The sequence below is a fragment of the Tachyglossus aculeatus genome, chromosome 6, assembly GCF_015852505.1.
Source record: "Tachyglossus aculeatus isolate mTacAcu1 chromosome 6, mTacAcu1.pri, whole genome shotgun sequence".
In the NCBI taxonomy this organism is placed as follows: Eukaryota; Metazoa; Chordata; class Mammalia; order Monotremata; family Tachyglossidae; genus Tachyglossus; species Tachyglossus aculeatus.
This window is the reverse complement of record NC_052071.1, coordinates 43,942,683-43,967,098: the sequence shown is the minus strand read 5'-3', so window position 1 is coordinate 43,967,098 and position 24,416 is coordinate 43,942,683. Positions and strand designations below refer to the sequence as shown.

At 46.9% G+C, this 24,416-nt stretch overlaps 1 protein-coding gene across 1 annotated transcript in view; it reads right to left on the bottom strand.

Annotated features, from left to right (window-relative positions):
* Positions 1-23,987, bottom strand: part of LOC119930099 (Krueppel-like factor 5) — an 84,714-nt gene extending 60,727 nt beyond the window's left edge. Inside the window, exon 1 of the mRNA XM_038748562.1 lies at positions 23,820-23,987. Coding sequence (XP_038604490.1) covers positions 23,820-23,987 — 168 coding nt within the window. The remainder of the gene's footprint in view (positions 1-23,819) is intronic.
* Between the last annotated feature and the right edge of the window lie 429 nt (positions 23,988-24,416).

Below are 24,416 nucleotides of genomic sequence, written 5' to 3'. Positions count from 1 at the left end.
CAATAAATGCCATTACGCCGTTACTAATGAGATCGTGATAATAATAATATTTAATGGGTCTTTTTTTAAAATAAGTCATCAGAGGTGAGCCCTTTGTGTCTCATGATGGATGGAAGTTTTGCCCTGCTCCCCTAACCGCCCCATCCTTGGACTTCCCACAATTTCTAAATACCTTAGCCTCTACGCACGCCTCACAAAACACTGGAACTGGCAGGACTCGGGCCCATCCATCATTTTCTCCAAGAGACTCCCTCATATGGTCCCTACATATCTATTCTATTGATTAAATATCTATTCCATTTATTTTATTTTGTTAGTATGTTTGGTTTTGTTCTCTGTCTCCCCCTTTTAGACTGTGAGCCCACTGCTGGGTAGGGACTGTCTCTATATGTTACCAACTTGTACTTCCCAAGTGCTTAGTACAGTGCTCTGCACACAGTAAGTGCTCAATAAATACGATTGATGATGATGATGATATGGTAGTGTTGAAGGCCAACACTTTATTCAGCTATTTATCCTTTATTCAGTCATATTTATTGAGCGCTTACTGTGTGCAGAGCCCTGTACTAAGCTCTTGGGAGAGTACAACAATAAACAGACACATTCCCTGCCTCCGTCGAGCTCATGGTCTAGAATAGGGGGAGACAGACATCAATAGAAATAAATAAATTGCAGATATGGACATAAGCGCTGTGGGATCGGGAAGGGGGAAGAAAAAGGACGCAAGTCAGGGTGACGCAAAAGGGAGTGGGAGAAGAGGAAGGCGAGGGTTTGGTGTGGGAAGCCCTCTGGGAGGAGAGGTGTCTTCAATAAGGCTTTGAAGGAGATAATTATCAGTTGGATTTGAGCAGCATTGAGGTGGGGTCTGAGGGAGAACTCTCTGCGTTTGCTGCCGTGCACTGAAATATTTCCGTGAGTCAGAGGGCCCAGGGGGCTTCCAATGGCGGGAAGAGACCCCATCCCGTCTGCCCTGACTCAGAGCCCCATCCCCCTGACACTTCCCCTCACTCGTCTCGATCACATACCTGTTGTTGGGTAGGGATTGTGTCTTATCTGTTGCCGAATTGTACTTTCTGAGCGCTTAGTACAGTGCTCTGCACACAGTAAGTGCTCGATAAATACGATTGAATGAATGAATGAATGAACGTGTCTATCTGTGGCCAAATTGTACTTTCCAAGCGCTTAGTACAGTGCTCTGCACACAGTAAGCACTCGATCAATACGATTGATTGAATGAATGAATGTTACCATCTGTTGCCAAATTGTACTTTCCAAGCGCTTGGTACAGTGCTCTGCACACAGCGCTAGATAAATACGATTGAATGAATGAATGTGTCTATCTGTTGCCAAATTGTACTTTCCAAGCACTTAGTACAGTGCTCTGCACACAGTAAGCGCTCGATAAATATGATTGAATGAATGAGCGTGTCTATCTGTTGCCAAATTGTACTCTCCAAGCGCTTAGTACAGTGCTCTGCACACAGCGCTTGATAAATACGATTGAATGAATGAACGTGTCTATCTGTGGCCAAATTGTACTTTCCAAGCGCTTAGTACAGTGCTCTGCACACAGTAAGCACTCGATAAATACGATTGAATGAATGAACGTGTCTATCTGTTGCCAAATTGTACTTTCCAAGCGCTTAGTACAGTGCTCTGTACACAGCGTTCGATAAATACGATTGAACGAATGAATGTGTCTATCTGTTGCCAAATTGTACTTTCCAAACACTTAGTACAGTGCTCTGTACACAGTAAGCGCTCGATAAATACGATTGAATGAATGAATGAATGAATGTGTCTATCTGTTGCCAAATTGTACTTTCCAAGCGCTTAGTACAGTGCTCTGCACACAGTAAGCGCTCGATAAATACGATTGAATGAGTGAATGAATGTGTCTATCTGTTGCCAAATTGTACTTTCCAAGCACTTAGTACAGTGCTCTGCACACAGTAAGCGCTTGATAAATACGATTGAATGAATGAATGTGTCTGTTGCCAAACTGTACTTTCCAAGCGCTTAGTACAGTGCTCTGCACACAGTAAGCGCTCAATAAATACGACTGAATGAATGAATGAATCGTCAGCAAAACCTTCTGGAACGCCAGGGAAAGCGACTCCACGTTGTCTCTCAAGAACCCATTCCATTGCTTCACAACCTTAAGGGCTTAGTACAGTGCAAGCACTTAGTCCAGTGCTCTGCACACAGTAAGCGCTCAATAAATACGACTGAATTAATGAACCTTTTTTATGGACAAAAGGTACACCTCTTCCTGTTTCTTTTCCTCTTCCTTGATTCCTAGGGATCATGATCCTACTTATCCTACTTATCCTACTGTTACGTAGCCAAACACTCTAGAGAGCCCCTCCTTAGGAAATTTAGGGTCATTAAAGGCAGAGGGAGACCCTGGAAGAGCCCAGATATCACCCGCGGAGGCTTTAACAAATCACATTCCTCCTTTGAACCCCAGGATGTCGTCACACCATGAAGAGAAGCAGCGTGGCTCAGTGGAAAGAGCCCGGGCTTTGGGGTCAGAGGTCATGGGTTCGAATCCCAGCTCCGCCAATTGTCAGCTGTGTGACTTTGGGCAAGTCACATCACTTCTCTGTGCCTCAGTTACCTCATCTGTAAAATGGGGATTAAGACTGTGAGCCCCACATGGGACAACCTGATCACCTTGTAACTTAGAACAATGCTTTGCACATAGTAAGCGCTTAATAAATGCCATTTAAAAGAAAAAAGAAAGTCTGGGGAGGACTGCTGCTGAGATCCATGTAGTTCAATAGGATGGAGAATAATCATCATCATCATTATTATATTAGAGTTGCATCTGTTAAGCATTTACTAAGTGCCAAAAACTGGAAAGGAGCTTGGCCTAGTAGATAGAGCATGGGCCTGGGTCAGGAGGATCTGGGTTCTAATCCCAGTTCTGCCACTTGTCAGCTGGGTGACCTTGGGTCTCAGTTGTCCCATCTGTAAAATGGGGATTAAGATTGTGAGCCCCATGTTGGACAGGGATCGTGTTCAACCCAACTTGCTTGTATCCACCCCAGTGCTTAGAACAGTGCCTGGAAAATGGTAAGCGCTTAACAAATACCCCCCAAAAAAAATTTTTAAAAACGCTTTCTTGCTGTGTGACCTTGGGTTAGTCACTTCATTTCTCTGGGGCTCAGTTTCCTCATCTGTAAAATGAGAATTCAATACCTGCTTTCCCTTTGACTTAACTTATGAGCCCCATGTGGGATAGGGACTGTGTACAGCCTGATTATCTTGTATCTACTCCAGTGCTTGACATCCACTAAATGCTTAACAAATACCACCACGATTGTTATGATTATAATGATGGTATTTGTTAAGCACTTACTATGTGCCAAGCACTGTTCTAAGCACTGGGGGGATACAAGGTAATCAGGTTGTCCCACATGGGGCTCACAGGCTTAATCCCCATTTTACAGATGAGGGAACACAGGTAAGTTAAGTGACTTGCCCAAAGTCACACAGCTGACAAATGGCAGAGATGGGATTAGAACCCATGACCTCTGACTCCCAAGCCCGTGCTCTTTCCACTGAGCCACGCTGCTTCTAATACCACCATGATTGTTATTATTATAATGATGGTATTTGTTAAGCACTTACTATGTGCCAAGCACTGCTCTAAGCGCTGGGGTGATACAAGGTAATCAGGTTGTCCCTCGTGGGGCTCACCGTCTTAATCCCCATTTTACAGATGAGGGAACTGAGGCACAGGTGAGTTAAGTTCATTCGTTCATTCATTCATTCAATCGTATTTATTGAGCGCTTACTGTGTGCAGAGCACTGTACTAAGCGCTTGGGAAGTACAAGTTGGCAACATATAGAGACGGTCCCTACCCAACAGCGGGCTCACAGTCTAGAGGGGGGACTTGCCCAAAGTCACACAGCTGACAAATCAATCAATCAATCAATCGTATTTATTGAGCACTTACTGTGTGCAGAACACTGTACTAAGCGCTTGGGAAGTACAAGTTGGCAACATATAGAGACAGTCCCTCCCCAACAGTGGGCTCAGCAGAGACGGGATTAGAACCCATGACCTCCGACTCCCAATCCCGTGATCTTTCCACTGAACCACCCTGCTTCTCTTATTATTACTAAGCGCTGGGCTAGATACAAGTTAATCCACTCGGGCACAATTCCTGTCCCACCTGGGGCTTCCAATCTAAGTAATCAATCAATCAATCGTATTTATTGAGCGCTTACTGTGTGCAGAGCACTGTACTAAGCGCTTGGGAAGTCCAAGTTGGCAACATATAGAGACGGTCCCTACCCAACAGTGGGCTCACAGTCTAATCACATCTCGCCTACCATTAGGCCTGCTTCTAAGGAACCAAGATACGAAGGGTACTGAGGTATACGGAGGGAAAAGCGAGCGTGAAATCACAGGGGACCCTCTAGACTAGAAGCTCCTCGTGGGCAGGGAACGCGGCTCAGTGGAAGGAGCCCGGGCTTTGGAGTCAGAGGCCATGGGTTCGAATCCCGGCTCCGCCACGTGTCTGCTGTGTGACCTTGGGCAACTCACTTCACTTCTCTGAGCCTCGGTTCCCTCACCTGTAAAATGGGGATGAGGACTGGGAGCCCCACGTGGGACAACCTGATCATGTTGTATTCCCCTCCACCCCCCCAGCGCTTAGAACAGTGCTTTGCACATAATAAGCACTTAACAAATGCCATCATCATTATTATTATTATTATTAAATAACTCTGTTGCATTGAACACTCTCGAGTGATCGGTACAGTGCTCTGCACACAGTAGGCGATCAATAAATACCATTGATTGGCCCTCATTTCACGGCTCCTCCCCTTCCCTCTCCTCTCACAATGGTTAACACACCCCGCCCTCTGCCACAGAATTATAATAATAATAATGTTGGCATTTGTTAAGCGCTTACGATGTGCCAAGCACTGTTCTAAGCGCTGGGGTAGACACAAGGTGATCAGGTTGCCCCACGTGGGGCTCACAGTCTTCATCCCCATTATCCAGATGAGGGAACTGAGGCCCAGAGAAGTGAAGTGACTTGCCCAAAGTCACCCAGCTGACAAGTGGCAGAGCCGGGATTTGAAACCACGACCTCTGACTCCAAAGCCCGGGCTCTTTCCACGGAGCCACGCTGCTTCCCAGCTGCTTCCCTTACTTCTGCGGGGCAATCAATCAATCGTATTTATTGAGCGCTTACTATGTGCAGAGTACTGTACTAAGCGCTTGGGAAGTACAAATTGGCAACACATAGAGACAGTCCCTACCCAACAGTGGGCTCACAGTCTAAAAGGGGGAGACAGAGAACAGAACCAAACATACCAACAAAATAAAATAAATAGGATAGAAATGTACAAGTAAAATAAATAAATAAATAAATAAATAGAGTAATAAATATGTACAACCATATATACATATATACAGGTGCTGTGGGGAAGGGAAGAAGGTAAGATGGGGGGATGGAGAGGGGGACGAGGGGGAGAGGAAGGAAGGGGCTCAGTCTGGGAAGGCCTCCTGGAGGAGGTGAGCTCTCAGCAGGGCCTTGAAGGGAGGAAGAGAGCTAGCTTGGCGGAGGGGCAGAGGGACTGGGGGCATTCCAGGCCTGGGGGATGACGTGGGCCGGGGGTCGATGGCGGGACAGGCGAGAACGAGGTACAGTGAGGAGATTAGCGGTGGAAGAGCGGAGGGGCACCCAGAAAGCAGGCCGGATTGGGAATGTTTTCCTGGGGTCCGTGCAGGGAGCCAAAAAAGGGTTTTATTCATGCGGTGCTCGGAGAAAAGGCTCCAAAACCTGTTCCCTTTAGTAGCACAGAGGGTTCTAGAAGGGTTTCATTCTAGAACAAAGACGAAACCGGTTTGCCAGCCCGACTGAAGCAAACCAAACCCCTTCTCCATTTGCTTTGGCAGAATTCCTTTCTCCTTCTTCATCGGCTTTTGTTCCATTTCTAGGAAACCAGAAGTTATTCCAGCAGAAGCAGTGAAAGACATCTGAGCTCACTGTGGGCAGGGATCCTCACTCTACTGTCAATAACGTTAGTATTTGTTAAGCGCTTACTAGGTGCCAAGCGCTGTTCTAAGCGCTGGGGGGTACAAGGAGATCAGGTTGTCCCACGGGGGGCTCACAGGCTTAGTCCCCATTTTACAGATGAGGGAACTGAGGCCCAGAGAAGTGAAGTGACTTGCCCAGAGTCACACAGCTGACAAGTGGCGGAGCTGGGATTAGAAACCATGACCTCTGACTCCCAAGCCCAGTTCTTTCCACTGAGCAACGCTGCTTCTCTACTGTTGTATTGTGCTTAGTACAGTGCTCTGCGCAAATTAAGCGCTTAATAAATGCGACTGAATGAATAAACATGAAAACAGGGAACGCGTCTATTGTTATTTTGTACTCTCCCAGGCGCTTAGTACAGTGCTCTGCGCAAATTAAGCGCTTAATAAATGCGACTGAATGAATAAACGTGAAAACAGGGAATGCGTCTATTGTTATTTTGTACTCTCCCAGGCGCTTAGTACAGTGCTCTGCACAAATTAAGCGCTTAATAAATGCAACTGAATGAATAAACGTGAAAACAGGGAATGCATCTATTGTTATTTTGTACTCTCCCAGGCACTTAGTACAGTGCTCTGCGCAAATTAAGCGCTTAATTAATGCGACTGAATGAATAAACATGAAAACAGGGAATGCGTCTATTGTTATTTTGTACTCTCCCAGGCGCTTAGTACAGTGCTCTGCGCAAATTAAGCGCTTAATAAATGCGACAATGAATAAACACAAAAACAGGGAACGCGTCTATTGTTATTCTGTACTCTCCAGGGCGCTTAGTACAGCACTCTGCACACAGTAGGCACTCAATAAATATGATTGAATAAATGAAAAGTGCCTGGTCTGCAGATCCAGGACGGTGCTTGCCAATCTCCATGAATCCAGCCGTTGTATATACTGAGTGTATGATGCTTACTATGCGTAGAGCACTCTACTGAGCACTTGGGAGAGTCCATCACAACACAATTAGCAGTCACGTGCCTTGCCCTTGATGAGTTACTTCCTAACTGAGAAGCAGCGTGGCTCAGTGACAAGAGCACGGGCTTTGGAGTCAGAGGTCATGGGTTCGAATCCCGACTCCGCCACATGTCTGCTGTGTGACCTTGGGCAAGTCACGTAAATTCTCAGCGCCTCAGTTCCCCTATCTGTAAAATGGGGATGAAGACTGTGAGCCCCATGTGGGACACCTTGATCACCTTGTATCCCCCCCCCCCCCCAGTGCTTAAAACAGTGTTTTGCACATAGTAAGCGCCTAACAAATACCATCATCATCATCAACTCCACAACTGAAAGGGTAATCTGGGCAACAGGGCGAGGAAAGTGACGGAGAAACCGACTTTGCCCCGCTGAGCTGAGAGAACCGGCAGCCGGAAGAAAAGGGACTAATTGGTATTTCATCATCATCATCATCATCATCAATCGTATTTATTGAGCGCTTACTATGTGCAGAGCACTGTACTAAGCACTTGGGAAGTACAAATTGGCAACATATAGAGACAGTCCCTACCCAACAGTGGGCTCACAGTCTAAAAGGGGGAGACAGAGAACAAACCAAACATACTAACAAAATAAAATAAATAGAATAGATATGTACAAGTAAAATAAATAGAGTAATAAATATGTACAAACATATATACATATATACAGGTGCTGTGGGGAAGGGAAGGAGGTAAAATGGGGGGGATGGAGAGAGGGACGAGGGGGAGAGGAAGGAAGGGGCTCAGTCTGGGAAGGCCTCCTGGAGGAGGTGAACTCTCAGCAGGGCCTTGAAGGGAGGAAGAGAGCTAGCTTGGCGGATGGGCAGAGGGAGGCCATTCCAGGCCCGGGGGATGACGTGGGCCGGGGGTCGATGGCGGGACAGGCGAGAGCGAGGTACGGTGAGGAGAGGTAAAAGCACCTCAGAGAAGGGTGTCTCCTTCCTAAATGGGGCAATTTGGTCGACGAAGCTTGATGCCCAGTTGGAGACTGCAGCATTCCCAAACCACGGTTTAGGGACACGGTGGATTTGCCCAGGAAAGTGACGAGTGTTGTCTCACCGTTGAAAAAATGACCTTAATCAGATTTATGCTCGCTTCCCCGACAAGCACCCTGTCCGATGACACAGCATTGACACACAAATAAATCAGTCACTGATCAATGCAAATCTCCAGTGCATACAGACAGCGCATTGTCCGCAGTCTCATTTTTCATAATGTGGCGTTTGCCCCAAGAGCCGCAGACAAGCGCGATTGGCTCCAAGATTATTTGCGAAACTAACTTTCCTGGCCAAGACCCATCCCCACCGTGCAGGAAGCACCCTGCAGAAAGCCTCCGCTACCCCAGAGTGGACGGAGCACGGGCCCGGCAATCAGAAGGTCACGGGTTCTAATCCCGACTCTGCCGCTTGCCTGCTGTGTGACCTTGGGCAAGTCACTTCACTTCTCTGGGCCTCAATTACCTCATCTGAAAAATGGGGATTGAGACTGTGAGCTCCATGTGGGACAGGGGCTGGGCCCAACCTGATTAAACGTGTATCTATCCCAGCGGTTAGAACAGCCCTTGGCACAGAGAAGCAGCGTGGCTCAGTGGAAAGAGCCCGGGCTCTGGAGTCAGAGATCATGGGTTCAAATCCTGGCTCCGCCAATTGTCGGCTGGGTGACTTTGGGCGAGTCACTTCACTTCTCTGGGCCTCAGTTGCCTCATCTGTAAAATGGGGATTAAGACTGTGAGCCCCCCGTGGGACAGCCTGATCACCTTGTAACCTCCCCGGCGCTTAGAACAGTGCTTTGCATATAGTAAGTGCTTAAAAATGCCACCATTATTATTATTCTCTGAGCCTCAGTTACCTCATCTGGAAAATGGGGATGAAGACTGTGAGCCCCACGGGGGACAACCTAATTACCTTGTATCTTCCCCAGCGCTTAGAACAGTGCTTGGCACTGTAAGCGCTTAACAAATACCATCATCATCATCATAGTAAGCACTTAACAAGATCCATAATTAATTAATTTCATCATCCATTCAGCTTCCAAATAACAGTCGTCACGGTCCTGGAAGCTGGGCCATCCAACAGAGATTAGGATGAGCCGGAAAGCCACTTGGGAAGCCATCAAAATATCCCTTTCCCAGCTCCTGTCACATTAGATGATCCTACCCACTCACCCCAATCCTCCCTTCCAAGAACTGTGAGCCCACTGTTGGGTAGGGACCGTCTCTATATGTTGCCAACTTGTACTTCCCAAGCGCTTAGTACAGTGCTCTGCACACAGTAAGTGCTCAATAAATACGATTGATTGATTGATTGAAGAACCCCGTTCCTGGTCAGCTAGCAGATGGTGAGCAATAAAGGAAGCAGCGTGGACTAGTGGATAGAGCACAGGGCTCAGGTTCGAATCCCTCTCCGTGAGTTCATTCATTCAATCGCATTTATTGGGCGCTTACTATATGCAGGGCACTGTACTAAGCACCTGGGAAGTATCAGCTGGCAACATATAGAGACGGTCCCTACCCAACAACGGGCATTTGTCTATCCTGTGACCTTGGGCAAGTGACTTCACTTCTCTGCACCTCAGTTACCTCCTCTGTAAAGTGGGGATTAATGCTGTGAACATGAATTGTGTCCAAAGTGGTTAGCTTGCATTTACACCACCACTTAGTACAGTGTCTGGCACATAGTAAGCGCTTAACAAGTACTGTAAAAAATAAATAGAAATAAAAAAGCAGTGGGAAAGAACTGGCCTCCCTCTTGCTGCCATTCAAATTCACAGTAAAAAAAAGGGACCACTAAGTGATGATGCTATTTGCTATTTGAGTCTGAGCCCCCTTTTTCCGCTCCTCCTCCCCATCCCCCTGGGCCCTACCTCTTTCCCCTCCCCACAGCACCTGTATATATGTTTGTACAGATTTATTACTCTATTTATTTTACTTGTACATATTTACTATTCTATTTATTTTGTTAATGATGTGCATCTAGCTTTATTTCTATTTATTGTGATGACTTGACACCTGTCCCCATGTTTTGTTTTGTTGTCTGTCTCCCCCTTCTAGACTGTGAGCCCGTCGTTGGGTAGGAACCGTCTCTATATGTTGCCAACTTGTACTTCCCAAGCGCTTAGTACAGTGCCCTGCACACAGTAAGCGCTCAACGAATATGATTGAATGAATGATTTCAGGCCAGAATTGCTGGAGAATCAGCAAATGTGTTTCCTGGATTTTTCCCACTGCAAATTGCAGGCCCAAGTTACCATTTCCGCTAGGCAGGGAGTAAATATGTGGATTTTATCTTTTTTCTACCCGGCTACCTTGCGAAAGGCAATGAGACAGCAATCAATCAATCAATCAATCGTATTTATTGAGCGCTTACTGTGTGCAGAGCACTGTACTAAGCGCTTGGGAAGTACAAGTTGGCAACAGCAGAAAGTGAGGAGAGGACGGTTGGGCTGGTAATACGTGGGTCCTTATTTGCAAGGCTGATTCATAGTCTAAGCAGGTTGTTTAAAGGGATCCACTAAATCCTCTTGAACAAATGTGGGCCACAGACTTCGAACCGGAGAAGCCTTTCCTCTGGGCGATTCCGAGATCAGTCCTGACCCGGAGTTCTAGGAAAATCGACTTCCCGCGGAGTTGTGGCCGAGTCTGAAGCCTCCTTTACGCCCCCCATCCCCGGAATCACTTCCTTGAATCCCTCCCCGCCAACTTGGTACAATTCTGTCCCACATTTTGCAATCTCTGACTTTACTGTTCGGAGGCTGGAGGTGAGGGAGGAGACGGGAAGAAGAAAGTGGAGGACTTGGGTCCAGACGGAATCTTCTCCCAGTGGAATCGAAGACGGCGCCAGGCTTTCGGTGATTGGGCCTTGGGCCTCTCACACCGCCCTGTTGGGCTTTGAGTTCATTCGTTCAACTCAATCGTATTTATTGAGCGCTTACTGTGTGTTGCATCGTGCTTGGGAAAGTACGATGCAACAATAAACAGACATTCATTCATTCATTCAATCGTATTTATTGAGCACTTACTGTGTGCACAGCCCTGTACTAAGCACTTGGGAAAGTACGATACAACAATAAGCAGACATATATTCATTCAATCAAATTTATTCATTCATTCATTCAATCAATCATATTTACTGAGTGCTTACTGTGTGCACAGCACTGTACTAAGCACCTGGGAAAATACGAAACAACAATAAGCAGAAATTTGTTCACTCAATCATATTTATTGAGCACTTACTGTGTGCAGAGCACTGTACTAAGCACTTGGGAAAGTACGATGCAACAATAAAGACATTCATTCATTCATTCAATCGTATTTATTGAGCACTTACTGTGTGCAGAGCACTGTACTTAGCACTTGGGTAAGTACGATACAACAATAAGCAAACATTTATTCATTCAGTCGAATTTATTCATTCACTCATTCATTCAATCAATCATATTTATTGAGCGCTTACTGTGTGCAGAGCACTGTACTAAGCGCTTGGGAAAGTACGAAAAAACAATAAGCAGGCGTTTGTTCATTCAATCGAATTTACTGAGCATTTACTGTGTGCAGAGCACTGTACAAAGTGCTTGGGAAAGTATGATATAACAATAAACAGACATTCATTCATTCAATCATATTTATTGAGCACTTACTGTGTGCAGAGCACTGTAACTAAGCACTTGGGAAAGTATGATACAACAATAAGCAGACACTCATTCCTTCGTTCAATCGTATTTATTGAGCACTTACTGTGTGCACAGCACTGTAACTAAGCACTTGGGAAAGTACGATGCAACAATAAACAGACATTCATTCATTCATTCTATCGTATTTATTGAGCGCTTACTGTGTGCAGAGCACTGTAGTAAGCACTTGGGAAAGTATGATGCAACAATAAACAGACATTCATTCATTCTATCGTATTTATTGAGTGCTTACTGTGTGCAGAGCACTGTACTAAGCGCTTGGGAAAGTACGATACAACAATAAACAAACATTTGTTCATTCAATCGTATTTATTGAGCGCTTACTGTGTGCAGAGAACTGTACTAAGCACTTGGGAAAGTACAATGCAACAATAAACAGACAATCATTCATTCATTCAATCATAGCTGTTGAGCACTTACTGTGTGCACTGCACTGTATTAAGCATTTGGGAAAGTACAGTACAACGATAAAGGGATGCATTCCCTGTCCACAAGGAGCTTCCCGTCTACCCACTGGCTCCCTACCTGCATCTCTATTTATTTATTTATTTTATTTGTGCATATTTATTCTATTTATTTTATTTCGTTAAGATGTTTTGTTTTGTTCTTTGTCTCCCCCTTCTAGACCGTGAGCCCACTGTTGTGTAGGGACCGTCTCTCTACGTGCCCAACTCGTAAGTATGTTTGGCTTTGTTCTCTGTCTCCCCCTTTTAGACTGTGAGCCCACTGTTGGGTAGGGACTGTCTCTATATGTTGCCAACTTGGACTTCCCAAGCGCTTAGTACAGTACTCTGCACACAGTGAGCGCTCGATAAATACGATTGATTGATTGATTGATTCCCACGCGCTTAGTACGGTGCTCTGCACGCAGCAAGCGCTCAATAAATACGATTGAATGAATGAATGAATGAATCTCAGGATGTTCACCGGGGATGCGGGGGGGTTTCCCTCTCTTGGGCGCCCGAGAGGCCGAGCCCACGTTCCCCGGGTGGAAATAATGTCAGAGGAGAGGAGGGATTGCTCGCAATTCAGGTGTGCCACCCCAGCAGGGAAGGAGTTAAGTGGCCAGGCCAGGCCAGGCCTGCTTCTCTGACTAACCGCTCTGCCCGGTTCCAATTTAAATCCATACATTGCCACCCAGGTAAACCATTGACTCCAGTTTATGGCTCCCATAATCCTTGAAACTGTAGATTAGAGCCAGCTAACTGGTTTGCTAAACTCTTTACCACTGGGAGCCTCAAAATATTAACTCTCTCACTGCTTCCAGGCCGGGCCCTGGCATCCTCGCGACCGCGTGAGCCATCACCTCCGAGATCCACGCGGACCGGCTCCCGGTGCTGCCCTGACTCCAAACTAGGCCCCGCATCCCAAGGGGTTTTCACACACTGAACCGCGTGGCCCCAGGGTCCGAACGCGCTCCTCGAATCAGCCCTCTTCTGAAAAGAGGGGAAACTGAGTCGCCAAACACGGAGGTGGAGTCATTGAGGTTAATGGGAAAAGGTGCGCTTGGGTCCATTGTAACATATCGCACTCACTCCAGTCTACATCCCCTTTTTCTTCTTCTTCCTTATCCGTAATTTGTATCTGTGGCTGTCTCCCCTGCTAGATTTATTTATTTATTTTACTTGTACATATCTCTTCTATTTATTTTTTTTTTGTTAGTATGTTTGGTTTTGTTCTCTGTCTCCCCCTTTTAGACTATGAGCCCACTGTTGGGTAGGGACTGTCTCTATATGTTGCCAATTTGTACTTCCCAAGCGCTTAGTACAGTGCTCTGCACATAGTAAGCGCTCAATAAATACGATTGATGATGACGATGATGACAGATTGTAAGCTCTCTGAGGACAGAGATGGTGTCTACTCTTCTCGTCTCTCAACCTCCTGCATTCGGTGGTTGCCCAGTAAATGCTATCGGTCAATTAAACGGCAAATCCATTGGGAGTGGTTGACTTTGGGGAGGGAGGGGAGCTGTCTGGAGAGCGGTTTCACTGTCCAACAGAGGCTCATCTTCAATTATCTGGACACGATTTAGGATCAAAAAGAAAATTTCCAAAGCACAATGAGCCTCCATTGGAATAGTAATGATAATAATGATGGCATTTGTTAAGCGCTTACTATGTGCCGAGCACCGTTCTAAGCGCCAGGGTAGATACAAGGTGATCAGGTTGTCCCACGTGGGGCTCGCAGTATTAATCCCCATTTTACAGATGAGGTAACTGGGGCACAGAGAAGCCAAGTGACTTGCCCAAAGTCACACAGCTGACAAGTGGCAGAGCCAGGATTAGAACCCTCGACCTCTGACTCCCAATCCCGTGCTCTTTCCACAGAGTGGGCTAGTGGAAAGAGCAGAGGCCTGGGAATCAGAGGAACCGGGTTCTAATCCCAGCTCCACCACTTGCCTGCTGGGTGTCCTTGGGGAACTCACTTGACATCTCTGTGTCTCAGTTTCCTCACATGTAAAGAGGGGAATTAAATACCTGCTCTCCTTCACTTTTAGACTGTTCCATGTGGGACAGACATACGTCTGATCTGATTCTTTTTCCTTTTTTTTTTAATGGTATTTGTTTAGCGTTTACTTTGTGCCAGGCACGGTTCTTAGACCTGGGGTAGATCCAAGCTAATCGGGTTGGACACAGTTCCTGTCCCACAAGGGGCTCACAGTCTTAATCTCCATTTCACAGATGAGGGAACTGAAGGAATATGCCCAAGGTCACACAGCAGGGCTCACAGTCTTAATCCCCACTTCACAGATGAGGGAACTGAGGGAATGTGCCCAAGGTCACAAAGCAGACAGATGATAGACCCAGAATTAGAACCCAGGTCCTTCTGACTCCCAAGCCCAGGATCTATTTGCTAGGTCGCACTGCCTGGACTGGAATGTATCTATTCCAGTGCTAGGCACCTAGTAAGGGTTTAAAAATTACCACGATCATTATAAATCTCAACAGAACTCCTTGGCTTTCCCTGAAGACACCCACCTACCACTTGTACCCCTCTAGGGTTCAGGACATCTCAGAGAACACCAAAATTGCTTGGTTCTAATACTAAAAATGATGGTGGTATTTGTTAAGCGCTTACTATGTGCCAAGCACCGTAGCATAAGCTACCGTCACATCACGGCTTTATTCCCCCTGCGGCTCTAAGCTTCTCTTGATAGCTAACGAGCCTCAAATAGGATCCTGTACTGGAGTTAGCTCCTAACACCCATCTTTGAAATTAGTACATGTCTGGGTGCCCTGGCCCTAGGAGAAATTTGGCTCGGCCTAAAAGAAAACGGGCCTAAGAAGAGTGGGCCGTAAAGGTGCTTAATGAATTCCAGGAGCCAGGAGTTTTCAGTTGAGCTCTGAAGGCAAGGAGAGTGACAGAAGTTGGTGAGCTAGAGAAGAATGGAAAGGCAGAGAGAGGGGGCAGAGGGCGGGATCTCAGGCCTAGCGTCTTTAATAGGCATAAGCCAACCTGTAACATCAGGCCCAAGGAAGGGAATGTTGAAAGAGAGCAAGTCATAGCATTGCTATTATTCTGGTTAAATTATTGTTACTGTGGCCATTATGATTTCAGATCAAGCATTCCTCTGAAGAACGCTGCTTGGATGGCAAATGGAGCGACATAGTTTCAGAGTGGCTCATTTCGGCCAATGTTAACCCACGTGACGTCTCATGAGCGTGGGTCTTCTCGTGAGGGTCACGATGAATACCTGGCGTCCCCACCCAGTGGACCCAGCGGGGCCTAGTTGACCCTTCAGCTGGACATTCCTGCAACCCCAAGTGTAACCCTTCCAAAGTGATGGGAGAGACCTGAGGTCATCGCCAAAGAGCCATTATCCCCTGATCTTTGCTTCTGGGGCTTTCCTGACAGACACCCTTCTGGTGAATTCAATCACCTCCAGCCTGTGGAGCAGAGGCTGCTATCTAATCAAGGGGCCGCTTCCCCCATCTTTACAATCTCTTAACCACCAACAGTGGAAAAGGGAGAAAAAAAAACTACTTGCCTGTCTGAGATCAAAGAGCAAACTAATCAAGGGGCTTTTGTCTACTGCTTTGTTCTGAAAGGAGGCCCGGCTACCTAATAATAATAATAATGATGATGGTATTTGTTAAGCACTTACTATGTGCCAAGCACTGTTCTAAGCACTGGGGTAGATACAAGGTAATCAGGTTGTCCCACAAGGGGCTCACAGTCTTATTCTGTTCCCTGAGTTGACCACCAGTTGTTATACTGTCACACGGGGAGAGAAAAGAGGCTGCTGACAACTACGCAGGCCTACTCTTGTGCTAGAGGACTGTTCAGACCTGCTGGCTTCCACGCAGGGTTGGACTACCTCCTTCAGGAGACTGGGCAAATTCCCAACATTCCAGGCCACTGGGCACAATTTTCAGGATGGAGAGACTTCTGAGGATCGGTAACATTCTAGTGACATCACTGGGGAGCGGTGGGGAAATACAACCAGACCAGATATGCTACTGCTGCTGCCTCCTTCCACACAGCTCGAGGACAGTGCAAAAAGGACGTCATTCCCCTTAAGTTACTACTAATAATAATAACTGTGGCATTTCTTAAGCACTTGTAGAGGCCAAGCACTGTACTAAGCGCTGGGGCAGATCCAAGATCATCAGGTCCTTCACGGAGCTCATACTCCAAGTAGGAGGGAGAGCAGGTTTTGAATTCCCATTTCGCAGGTGAGGGAACTGAGGTACAGAGAAGTTAAATGACTTTCCCAAGGTCACACAGTAGATAAGAAGCAGGATTAAAACTCAGGTCCTCTGATGCCAAGGATCATATTCTTTCCATTAAGCCACACTGCTTCCCACCTTACCTTCTCCACAAGCTTTCCCAAGGGAGACAGTAGAGATTGGAGATACCATCTTTCGTGGTGAACTGGATACAGAATAGGGTTTCTGTGACGAATTGGAAACATATTCCGATATTTTCTTTGTATTATGTCACACTCTCCAGAAGAGGAGAGATTCTTTGGCTAGATTTGATATCTCTCTATCCAGAGAGATCAGATCACAGATGGGCACAGAAGATGAATTGATAGGAAGAGAGAAGCAGCATGGCCTAGTGGATAGAGCACAGGCCTGGGAATTAGATGAACTGGGTTCTAATCCCAGCTTTGCCACTTTTCTGCTGTGTGACCTCGGGCAACTCACTTTGCTTCTCGTGTCTCAGTTACCTCAGTGGTAAAATGGGGATGAAGACTGTGAGCCCCATGTTGGACAGGGACTGTGTCCTACCCCAGTGCTTAGTAAAGTACCTGGCATATAGTAAGCGCTTAACAAATGCCATAAAAAAAGTTCTAAGCCTCTCCCCTATTCCCTTCCATGATAATGTCCGCAAATAAGATTCAGCCCCTGAAAATCTCTCCTCTTTTGGGTTTCTTTGTTTTTCATTCCATCCATAAAATTCCCAGCTGAGGTCACCCAAAACCCATATGTGCAGATTGGCAATTCAATCTCATCCGAGTCTCTGGTCCTGCATTTCCCAAACCTGTAGGAAAGAGCTATTCCAGCTTGCCAGATTGTAGCAGAGATGAGGATTTAATACACCGTAACACATAAAGCGCCTTTTATCCTTCAGAAGCCAGATCTAATAGAGACACCAAATGTTATTTCCATTGCGAAGAAATTCTCGAGTCACCCTTGACCTGCAAGGCCCTTAACTGCCAAGAGAAGAAGGGGAGAACAAGGTGAAAATTCAGTCAAGCAAACCAGTATAGGGTTCGTGTGCTCAGATTGCACCTGCCTATGTACATGGGATCTCCAGCCCTTATCTAAAGGGCTGCTTATTCCAAATAAATCCTATCTAAAGCTTTAAATGGATTTTGTTTTAAGAGAAACCACCCTAGAGGAACCTGAAAGATAATCATCCAGTGGCTTAACGCCTGTGGATTCTCACCCACCTGCGATGGGCTCATCATCTTTGCAGAGCAGAGGTTATAATCCTGGCTCTACCACTTGTCTGCTGTGTGACCTTGGGCAAATCACTTCACTTCTCTGTGCCTCAATCACCTCATCTGTAAAATGGGGATTAAGACTGGAGCCCCATGTGGGACAGGGATTGTATCCAGCCTGATTAGCTTGTATCTACCCCAGAGTTTAGGACAAATACCATTAAAGAAAAAAAAAAGAATCAAAGCAGAGGAGATTAACATGCTGGAAATCAAGAACAGATTACTTGGCTTCAGGACTGGGCATTTGAACTCAGGGTCCCCAGACTCAGACCATGCAGGCTGATGTCCGGCAAAGCTCAATTTCTAATAAAGACGGATGACGTCTTGGACAGGTTCGGTAACCGTGACAGTGACGCCGCCTAAGCGACTCGTTGCTGGAGTGGCCTCAAATGTTCCAGCCCTCAGTGGCGTTCAGTCTTCCCTCCTCTCCAAGTATCACTTGCTTTCCAACCCCCTGCCCTCTGCCCCATGTCCAAACCCTTCTTTGTCCAATAAACCTGAGTAATGGTTCTTTCCCACTCCTGTGGTATCTGAGGTGTACCCATGAGCTATTATTAACAATAATAATAACTGTGGTATTTGTCAAGCTGTTACTACGGGCCGAGAACTGTACTGTTTGGGCAGATGTAAGTGACCTTGGGCAACTCACTTCACTTCTCGTGTCTCAGTTACCTCAGCGGTAAAATGGGGATGAAAACTGTGAGTCCCATGTTGGACAGGGACTGTCCAACCCAATTAGCTTCTATCTACCCCAGTGTTTAGTAAAGTACCTGGTATATAGTAAGCGCTTAACAAATACCATAAAAAAGTTCTAAGCCTCTCCCCTATTCCCTTCCAAGATAATAATAATAATAATAAGGGCATTTATTAAGCGCTTACTATGTGCAAAGCACTGTTCTAAGCGCTGGGGAGGTTACAGAGTGATCAGGTTGTCCCACGGGGGGCTCACAGTCTTCATCCCCATTTTACAGATGAGGTAACTGAGGCCCACAGACGTTAGGTGCCTTGCCCAAAGTCACCCAGCTGACAAGTGGCGGAGCCGGGATTTGAACCCATGACCTCTGACTCCAAAGCCCGGGCTCTTTCCATTGAGCCACGCTGCTTCTGTCCCCTACAGTCTAAGTAGTCCCCTAGGGGGACTAAAAGTCCCCCTACAGTCGAAGTAGGATGGAGATCAATCAATCAATCAATCGTATTTATTGAGCGCATACTGTGTGCAGAGCACTGTACTAAGCGCTTGGGAAGTACAAGTTGGCAACAAGTACAAGTTGGCAAGATCAGGTATTGAACCTCCATTTTGAAGACAGGGGGACTGAGGCACGGAAAAGTGAAGTGACTTGCCCAAGGTCACGCAGCAGGTAAGTGGTGGAGGCAGGTCCTCTGACTCCCAGGCTCGAGTTCTTTCCACTAGGCCACACTGCTTCCTTACTGCTCAAGGGAAACATTTTTGTGGGGGAACATGATCCCGGAAGAGGCAGGAACACCTGCTGACACACTAATAGTAATAATAATGGTGGTATTTGCTAAGTGCTTACTATGAGAAGCTTACTTAGAGAAGAAGCATGGCTGTGAGCCCACTGTTGGGTAGGGACTGTCTCTATATGTTGCCAACTTGTACTTCCCAAGCACTTAGTACAGTGCTCTGCACACAGTAAGTGCTCAATAAATACGATTGATGATGATGATGATAGTGGATATGGGCCTGGGAATCAGAAGGTCATTGGCTTTAATCCCAGGCCCACCACTTGTCTTCTGGGTGACCTTGGGCATATCACTTTACTTCTCTGTGCCTCAGTTCCCTCATCTGTAAGATGGGGATTGAGACTGTGAGCCCCACATGGGACAGGGACTGAGTCCAACCCAATTTGCTTGGACACGAGCAAAATTGGCAGAGGAATGCCATGGGTTTGTGTGGCCAAGAGCCAGGCTTTGGATCTGCACCAAAGTTTAATGTATTTGAAGTCTTGCCATACTCCAATAGCTAATTCAGAGAGTGGCTAAGCTTTATTTTTTTTTAAACACCTTAGTACAGTTTCTGGTGCATAGTAAGTGCTTATCAAATGCCACAACTATTATGTACTAAACAAGGGCAGACACAAGGAAATCAGGTTGGACACAGTCCGTGTCCTCCATGGAGCGCACGGTCTTACACAGATGAGGGAACTGAGGCCCAGAGAAGTGAAGTGACTTGCCCAAGGCCACATAGCGGACAAGTGGCAGAGTCGGAATTAGAACCCATGACCTTCTGACTCTCACGCCCGGGCTCTGCACTACACCATGCTGCTTCAATGCACTAATGCAAATCAATCCACAGTCTGCATCGGCCCCTCCTTTTTGGTTTAATGGAGGTGTTTCCTTGGAAGGTGAGGACAAGGGAACATTCTTCCATGACATCCAAACCGACCCCAGCAGCTGGCCAGACTCGGGGCCCAGATGAGCACCAAACGGGTCATAACCGCTGTCCAAGAGGCAAAAGGGAAGTCAGGGCACGATGGAATGTCCTCCGAGCCCGGCTTATGACGACACACAGTTGATTACCTCGCTTGTGTTTCTTTGAAAAAACAGAGCCGGCCAATCGGTTAGGAGGCGAGAGAGAAGCCCTTCTCTCACCCTCCCAGAAACCGGAGGCAGAACAAATAAGTACCTGGGCTGGCAGTTGCACCCGAAAGAAAGACTTTGCTAAGCGATTCTGGGCATCACTGATTTCCCTCCATCCCTTTTTCCCCTTCTCTTTGCCCTGGCATGGCTCTAGCCCACTCTCCGGAAACCTGAAAAAAGGCCTAAGACAGGGAATCTGGCTAAGGACAGCCCTCTAGACTGTAAGCTCGTTGTGAGCAAGGAATGAGTCTACCAACTCTGTTCTACTCTACCCTCTCACGAGCTTAGAACAGTGCCCTGCACACAGTACGCATTCAATAATTAACCACTGATTGACAAAACATCCTTCCCTGTGGGAAGCCCTTTCCAACAATTCATGTTGTTCTCACTTTTCCTTGCTATCCAGTTGCCCTGAGGAATGGCGGTGACCCAGAAGAGAATCGTGGATCCACAGGCCAAGAGACTGGGTTAGCTAAGTGTTTGTTTTTTTTTATGGTATCTGGTAAGCACGTAGTATTCATTCATTCATTCAATCATATTTATTGAGCACTTACTGTGTGCAGAACACTGTACTAAGCGCTTGGGAAGTACAAGTTGGCAACATATAGAGACGGTCCCTACCCAGCACTGTTCTACGTTATGAGATAGACAGGCACTAATCAGGCTGGACTCAATCCCTGTCCCACATAGGGCTCACAGGCACAGAGAAGTGAAATGACTTCCCCAAGGCCACACAGCAGACAAGCGGCAGAGCCGGGCATAGTACTCAGGGCCTTCAGACTCTCAAGCCCGTGCTCTATCCACAAGTTCATGCTGCCACCTTCCCTCACACTGTCCAGAGCTTACTTACTCTGAGATACTCGGATGGAGCTGCCCCCTTAGAGAGGTCCAAAGAGAAAGTGAGGAAGGTAGATGAGCAGGAAGAGAAGCAGAAGTAGACTGAAAGGGAGATTTTGCTGTCACACCCACTGAGACACCTCAAGGAAAGTGCGTAGAGAGGGCAAGAAGTCAGGACAGCGGATTCGAAGGAAACTCATATTTGTTCCACTGCTCGAGACACTAAAAAGAACAGACACCCCTTCTAGACTATAAGCCCACTGTGGGCAGCGAATGTCCGCTTATCGTTATAGCATACTCTCCCAAGCACTTAGTATGGCGCTTGGCACACAGTAAGCCCTCAATAAATGCAACTGAATGAAAAGCACCGCACTAAATGTCCAATAAAGCGTCCATGGTCACAAGTCCCTACACAGAACGAGTCAAGGGCAAAGTCAAGCCAAGCAGGAATGGTGGGTCAGGGAAGGGGGTGAGGACAGTTGTCCTCGGCTGGAGACGGAAACATTATTTAGAGGCTTTTAAGGACCTCCTCGACCCTCCCTGTTGGGGAGATCCTTCCCACCCGTGATCACCCCAAGCTCACGGCCAACTTCACCACCAATTCTAGCCCCGACAATCAATCAATCTACCTTATTTACTGAGCGCTTATTATCTGCAGAGCACTGCATTAAGCGATTGGGAGAGTACAACATAACAGAGTTGGTAAACATGTTCCCTGCACAAAATCAATGTCTTGGGGGCTTTGCTATCACACCCCACCTGCTCCTCCCATGCATGCTAGCCTTCCATCCACTTGGCCCAGACGATACATCTATCCCTAGGGGTCTTTCGGGAGCTGCAAAACGAAACTCGAGAATGATGTTAAATATTAGTCAATTTGCAGCTTTGGTTTAAGGGGATCCAACTTCAGCTCCCCACTTTCCGAGGGTGGCAGAGGGGGGTCGGGGTAGGGGGGATGACACACAGTAAGCACTCAATAGATACAACTGAATGAATGACTTGTTTTGATGTGTAAATATCTACAATTCTATTTATTTAGATTGACGCCTGTTTACTTGTTTTGAGGTCTGTCTCCCCCTTCTAGACAGTAAGCCTGGCCAGTGTGCACAGGAATTGCCTCTCATTATTGCTGAATTGTACTTTCCAAGCGCTTAGTATAGTGCTCTGCACACAGTAAGCGCTCAATAAATACGACTGAATGAACGAATGAATGACACGCAAATTTGTGAAGCGTTCCCTATTTTCACTGTTGCCTGTTAACTTGTTTTGTTGTCTGTCTCCCCCACTTCTAGACTGTGAACCCATTGTGGGCAGGAATTGTCTCTGTTGCTGAACTGTACTTCCCAAGCACTTAGTACAGTGCTCTGCACAAAGTAAGCACACAATAAATATGATTGAATGAATGAATGAAACCACTAAGCTTATGGGTCAGGGTACAACAGGTTCGTTTGGGAAGAGGGCCCCACCCTGATCTCCCAGCAAACTGACCCAACTCAAAAAAAAAGTACCTGGGCCACCCTCAAAACCTGACTTCTGTCTGCATGGAGACCACTTTTTCCTCAGAGAAATGTAATGTTTCAGATCCGGGGGGGGAGGGGGTTGTTTCCAAGTTCTTCCTCCCCAGTTTTATCTTCTTTGTGAGATGCCTTCACTCATTGAGAGAGCCAAGTTCCCCGCATTCCACATCCTGTCTATTCCACCCAAATGAAGAGGGAAAAAAATTCAAGAGTAACCTTGCTTAAGGGCGATTTATGAAATCACTCGCCAAATCCAGCCTCCTAAACATTAGCACGTCACTCCAGGGAGGACGGGGAAGTTCCTTCTCGGGGCACCAGACTCAAATGGTCCCAACGAATTTTTTTTTTCATTCAAGAACCATTCCCCCCTGTACCCCTTCCTGCTTCCAGGCCCTCACCCACTTCGTCTCACTTTCCCAGGATCTCTGATAAACTGAACTCCCCCAACAGAAAGCTTCTTCCTCTTCTTTCTAGCTCTTCTCTGAGTGGAGGAATCACGCTTAAGGCTGGGGAAGCAGAGAGAAAGAAGACTCCGTCGGCTTCTCCCAAAACGAGTCGCTCATCTTCCTACTGTAATTAAACAGCAAATTGCCGTCTTTCTCCTGGAATCAGTGTACCCCTGAACTCTCCCCCACCCACAGGCTTCCCTATTCTTCATCTGTGCCGCTGTAGCCCCTAAAGAGGGGCCAGTCGACTCAGGAGAATTCCATACTTGTCTCCACTAGTACAACTCGATCGCTGAGACTCCTGCACCAGCACAAATTCCCAGAATCATTTTTTTCATCTCAGCAAGTACACACCCTACTCCCTGTCCGAAAGCCAGTTCAGAGAAAACAGTTTTCTCGAACCCCGGTGGCACCTTCCAATCATGCCACGAACAGTTAACAACAAAATAAGTTCTCCAAAGACTTCCAAGAAAATTCTCCTTCTTTCGTCCCCACCAACGCCTTTGAAATCCATTCTCCACCGCTATTTAGAGAGAAACAAGTAGCCAAACGTGTGGATAAACTTTGAGAAATATTTTCCAGTTTTACTTATGCTCTTAAAGAACGTTTCGAAGGGACGCATCGGATGGAAAGATCTGGAAAGACAAATCCACCCCTCGCCGGTTCTGTCCCCTCCACCCTTCGCCCCGAAAACACGGTTCTGAAAAGCGTTCACGTCCGGGTCGGGAAATCGCCGGTCCCCCGCTTACCTGGGTCAGGTCGTGCGGATTTTCCAGGATCCTTATGGCCGGTTTGATGTCCTCGAAGACGGAGGTGTCTTCCCCGGTCTCCCCGGACATAGCAACTGGTTTCAGCTGGACAATTGCTGAGGTTTCGTCGGGAGTCGGTGTGCTCAGAATGAGCCCATTGCTACTCATCCTTCCACCTTCTCTTCCCCCCCGCACCCCACCTCGCCCCTACTGCTGCCCCGCTCCTGACTCTTGAATCAAATCTGAGAAAGGGAAAAAACGGCGGGGAGGGGAAAAAAAAAATCTTTACGGAGCTGGAATAGATTCAAACATGCTAAAGTCCCATGGCTAATCCTTAGGAATCCAGGTGCGCTGCAGCCTTAAGAAGTCTGATCTGTTCAAGGAGAAAGCCTTACCTGTCCTGCAGTAGGCGCTACCCCGGCCAGCTTCAATGACAGGTTCTCTCAGCCAATCCGAGAGGGAGCTGGAGTTACTCCAGGGCCACTAAATCAGCAGACATCTCCTTAGGGCAAGAGAAGATCAAATGAGCAGCTGAGCTGCGGGCCCCAGTGTCCATTCGCCAGGCCCTTTACCTGTGGCTGGGATTCCTAAAAGCGT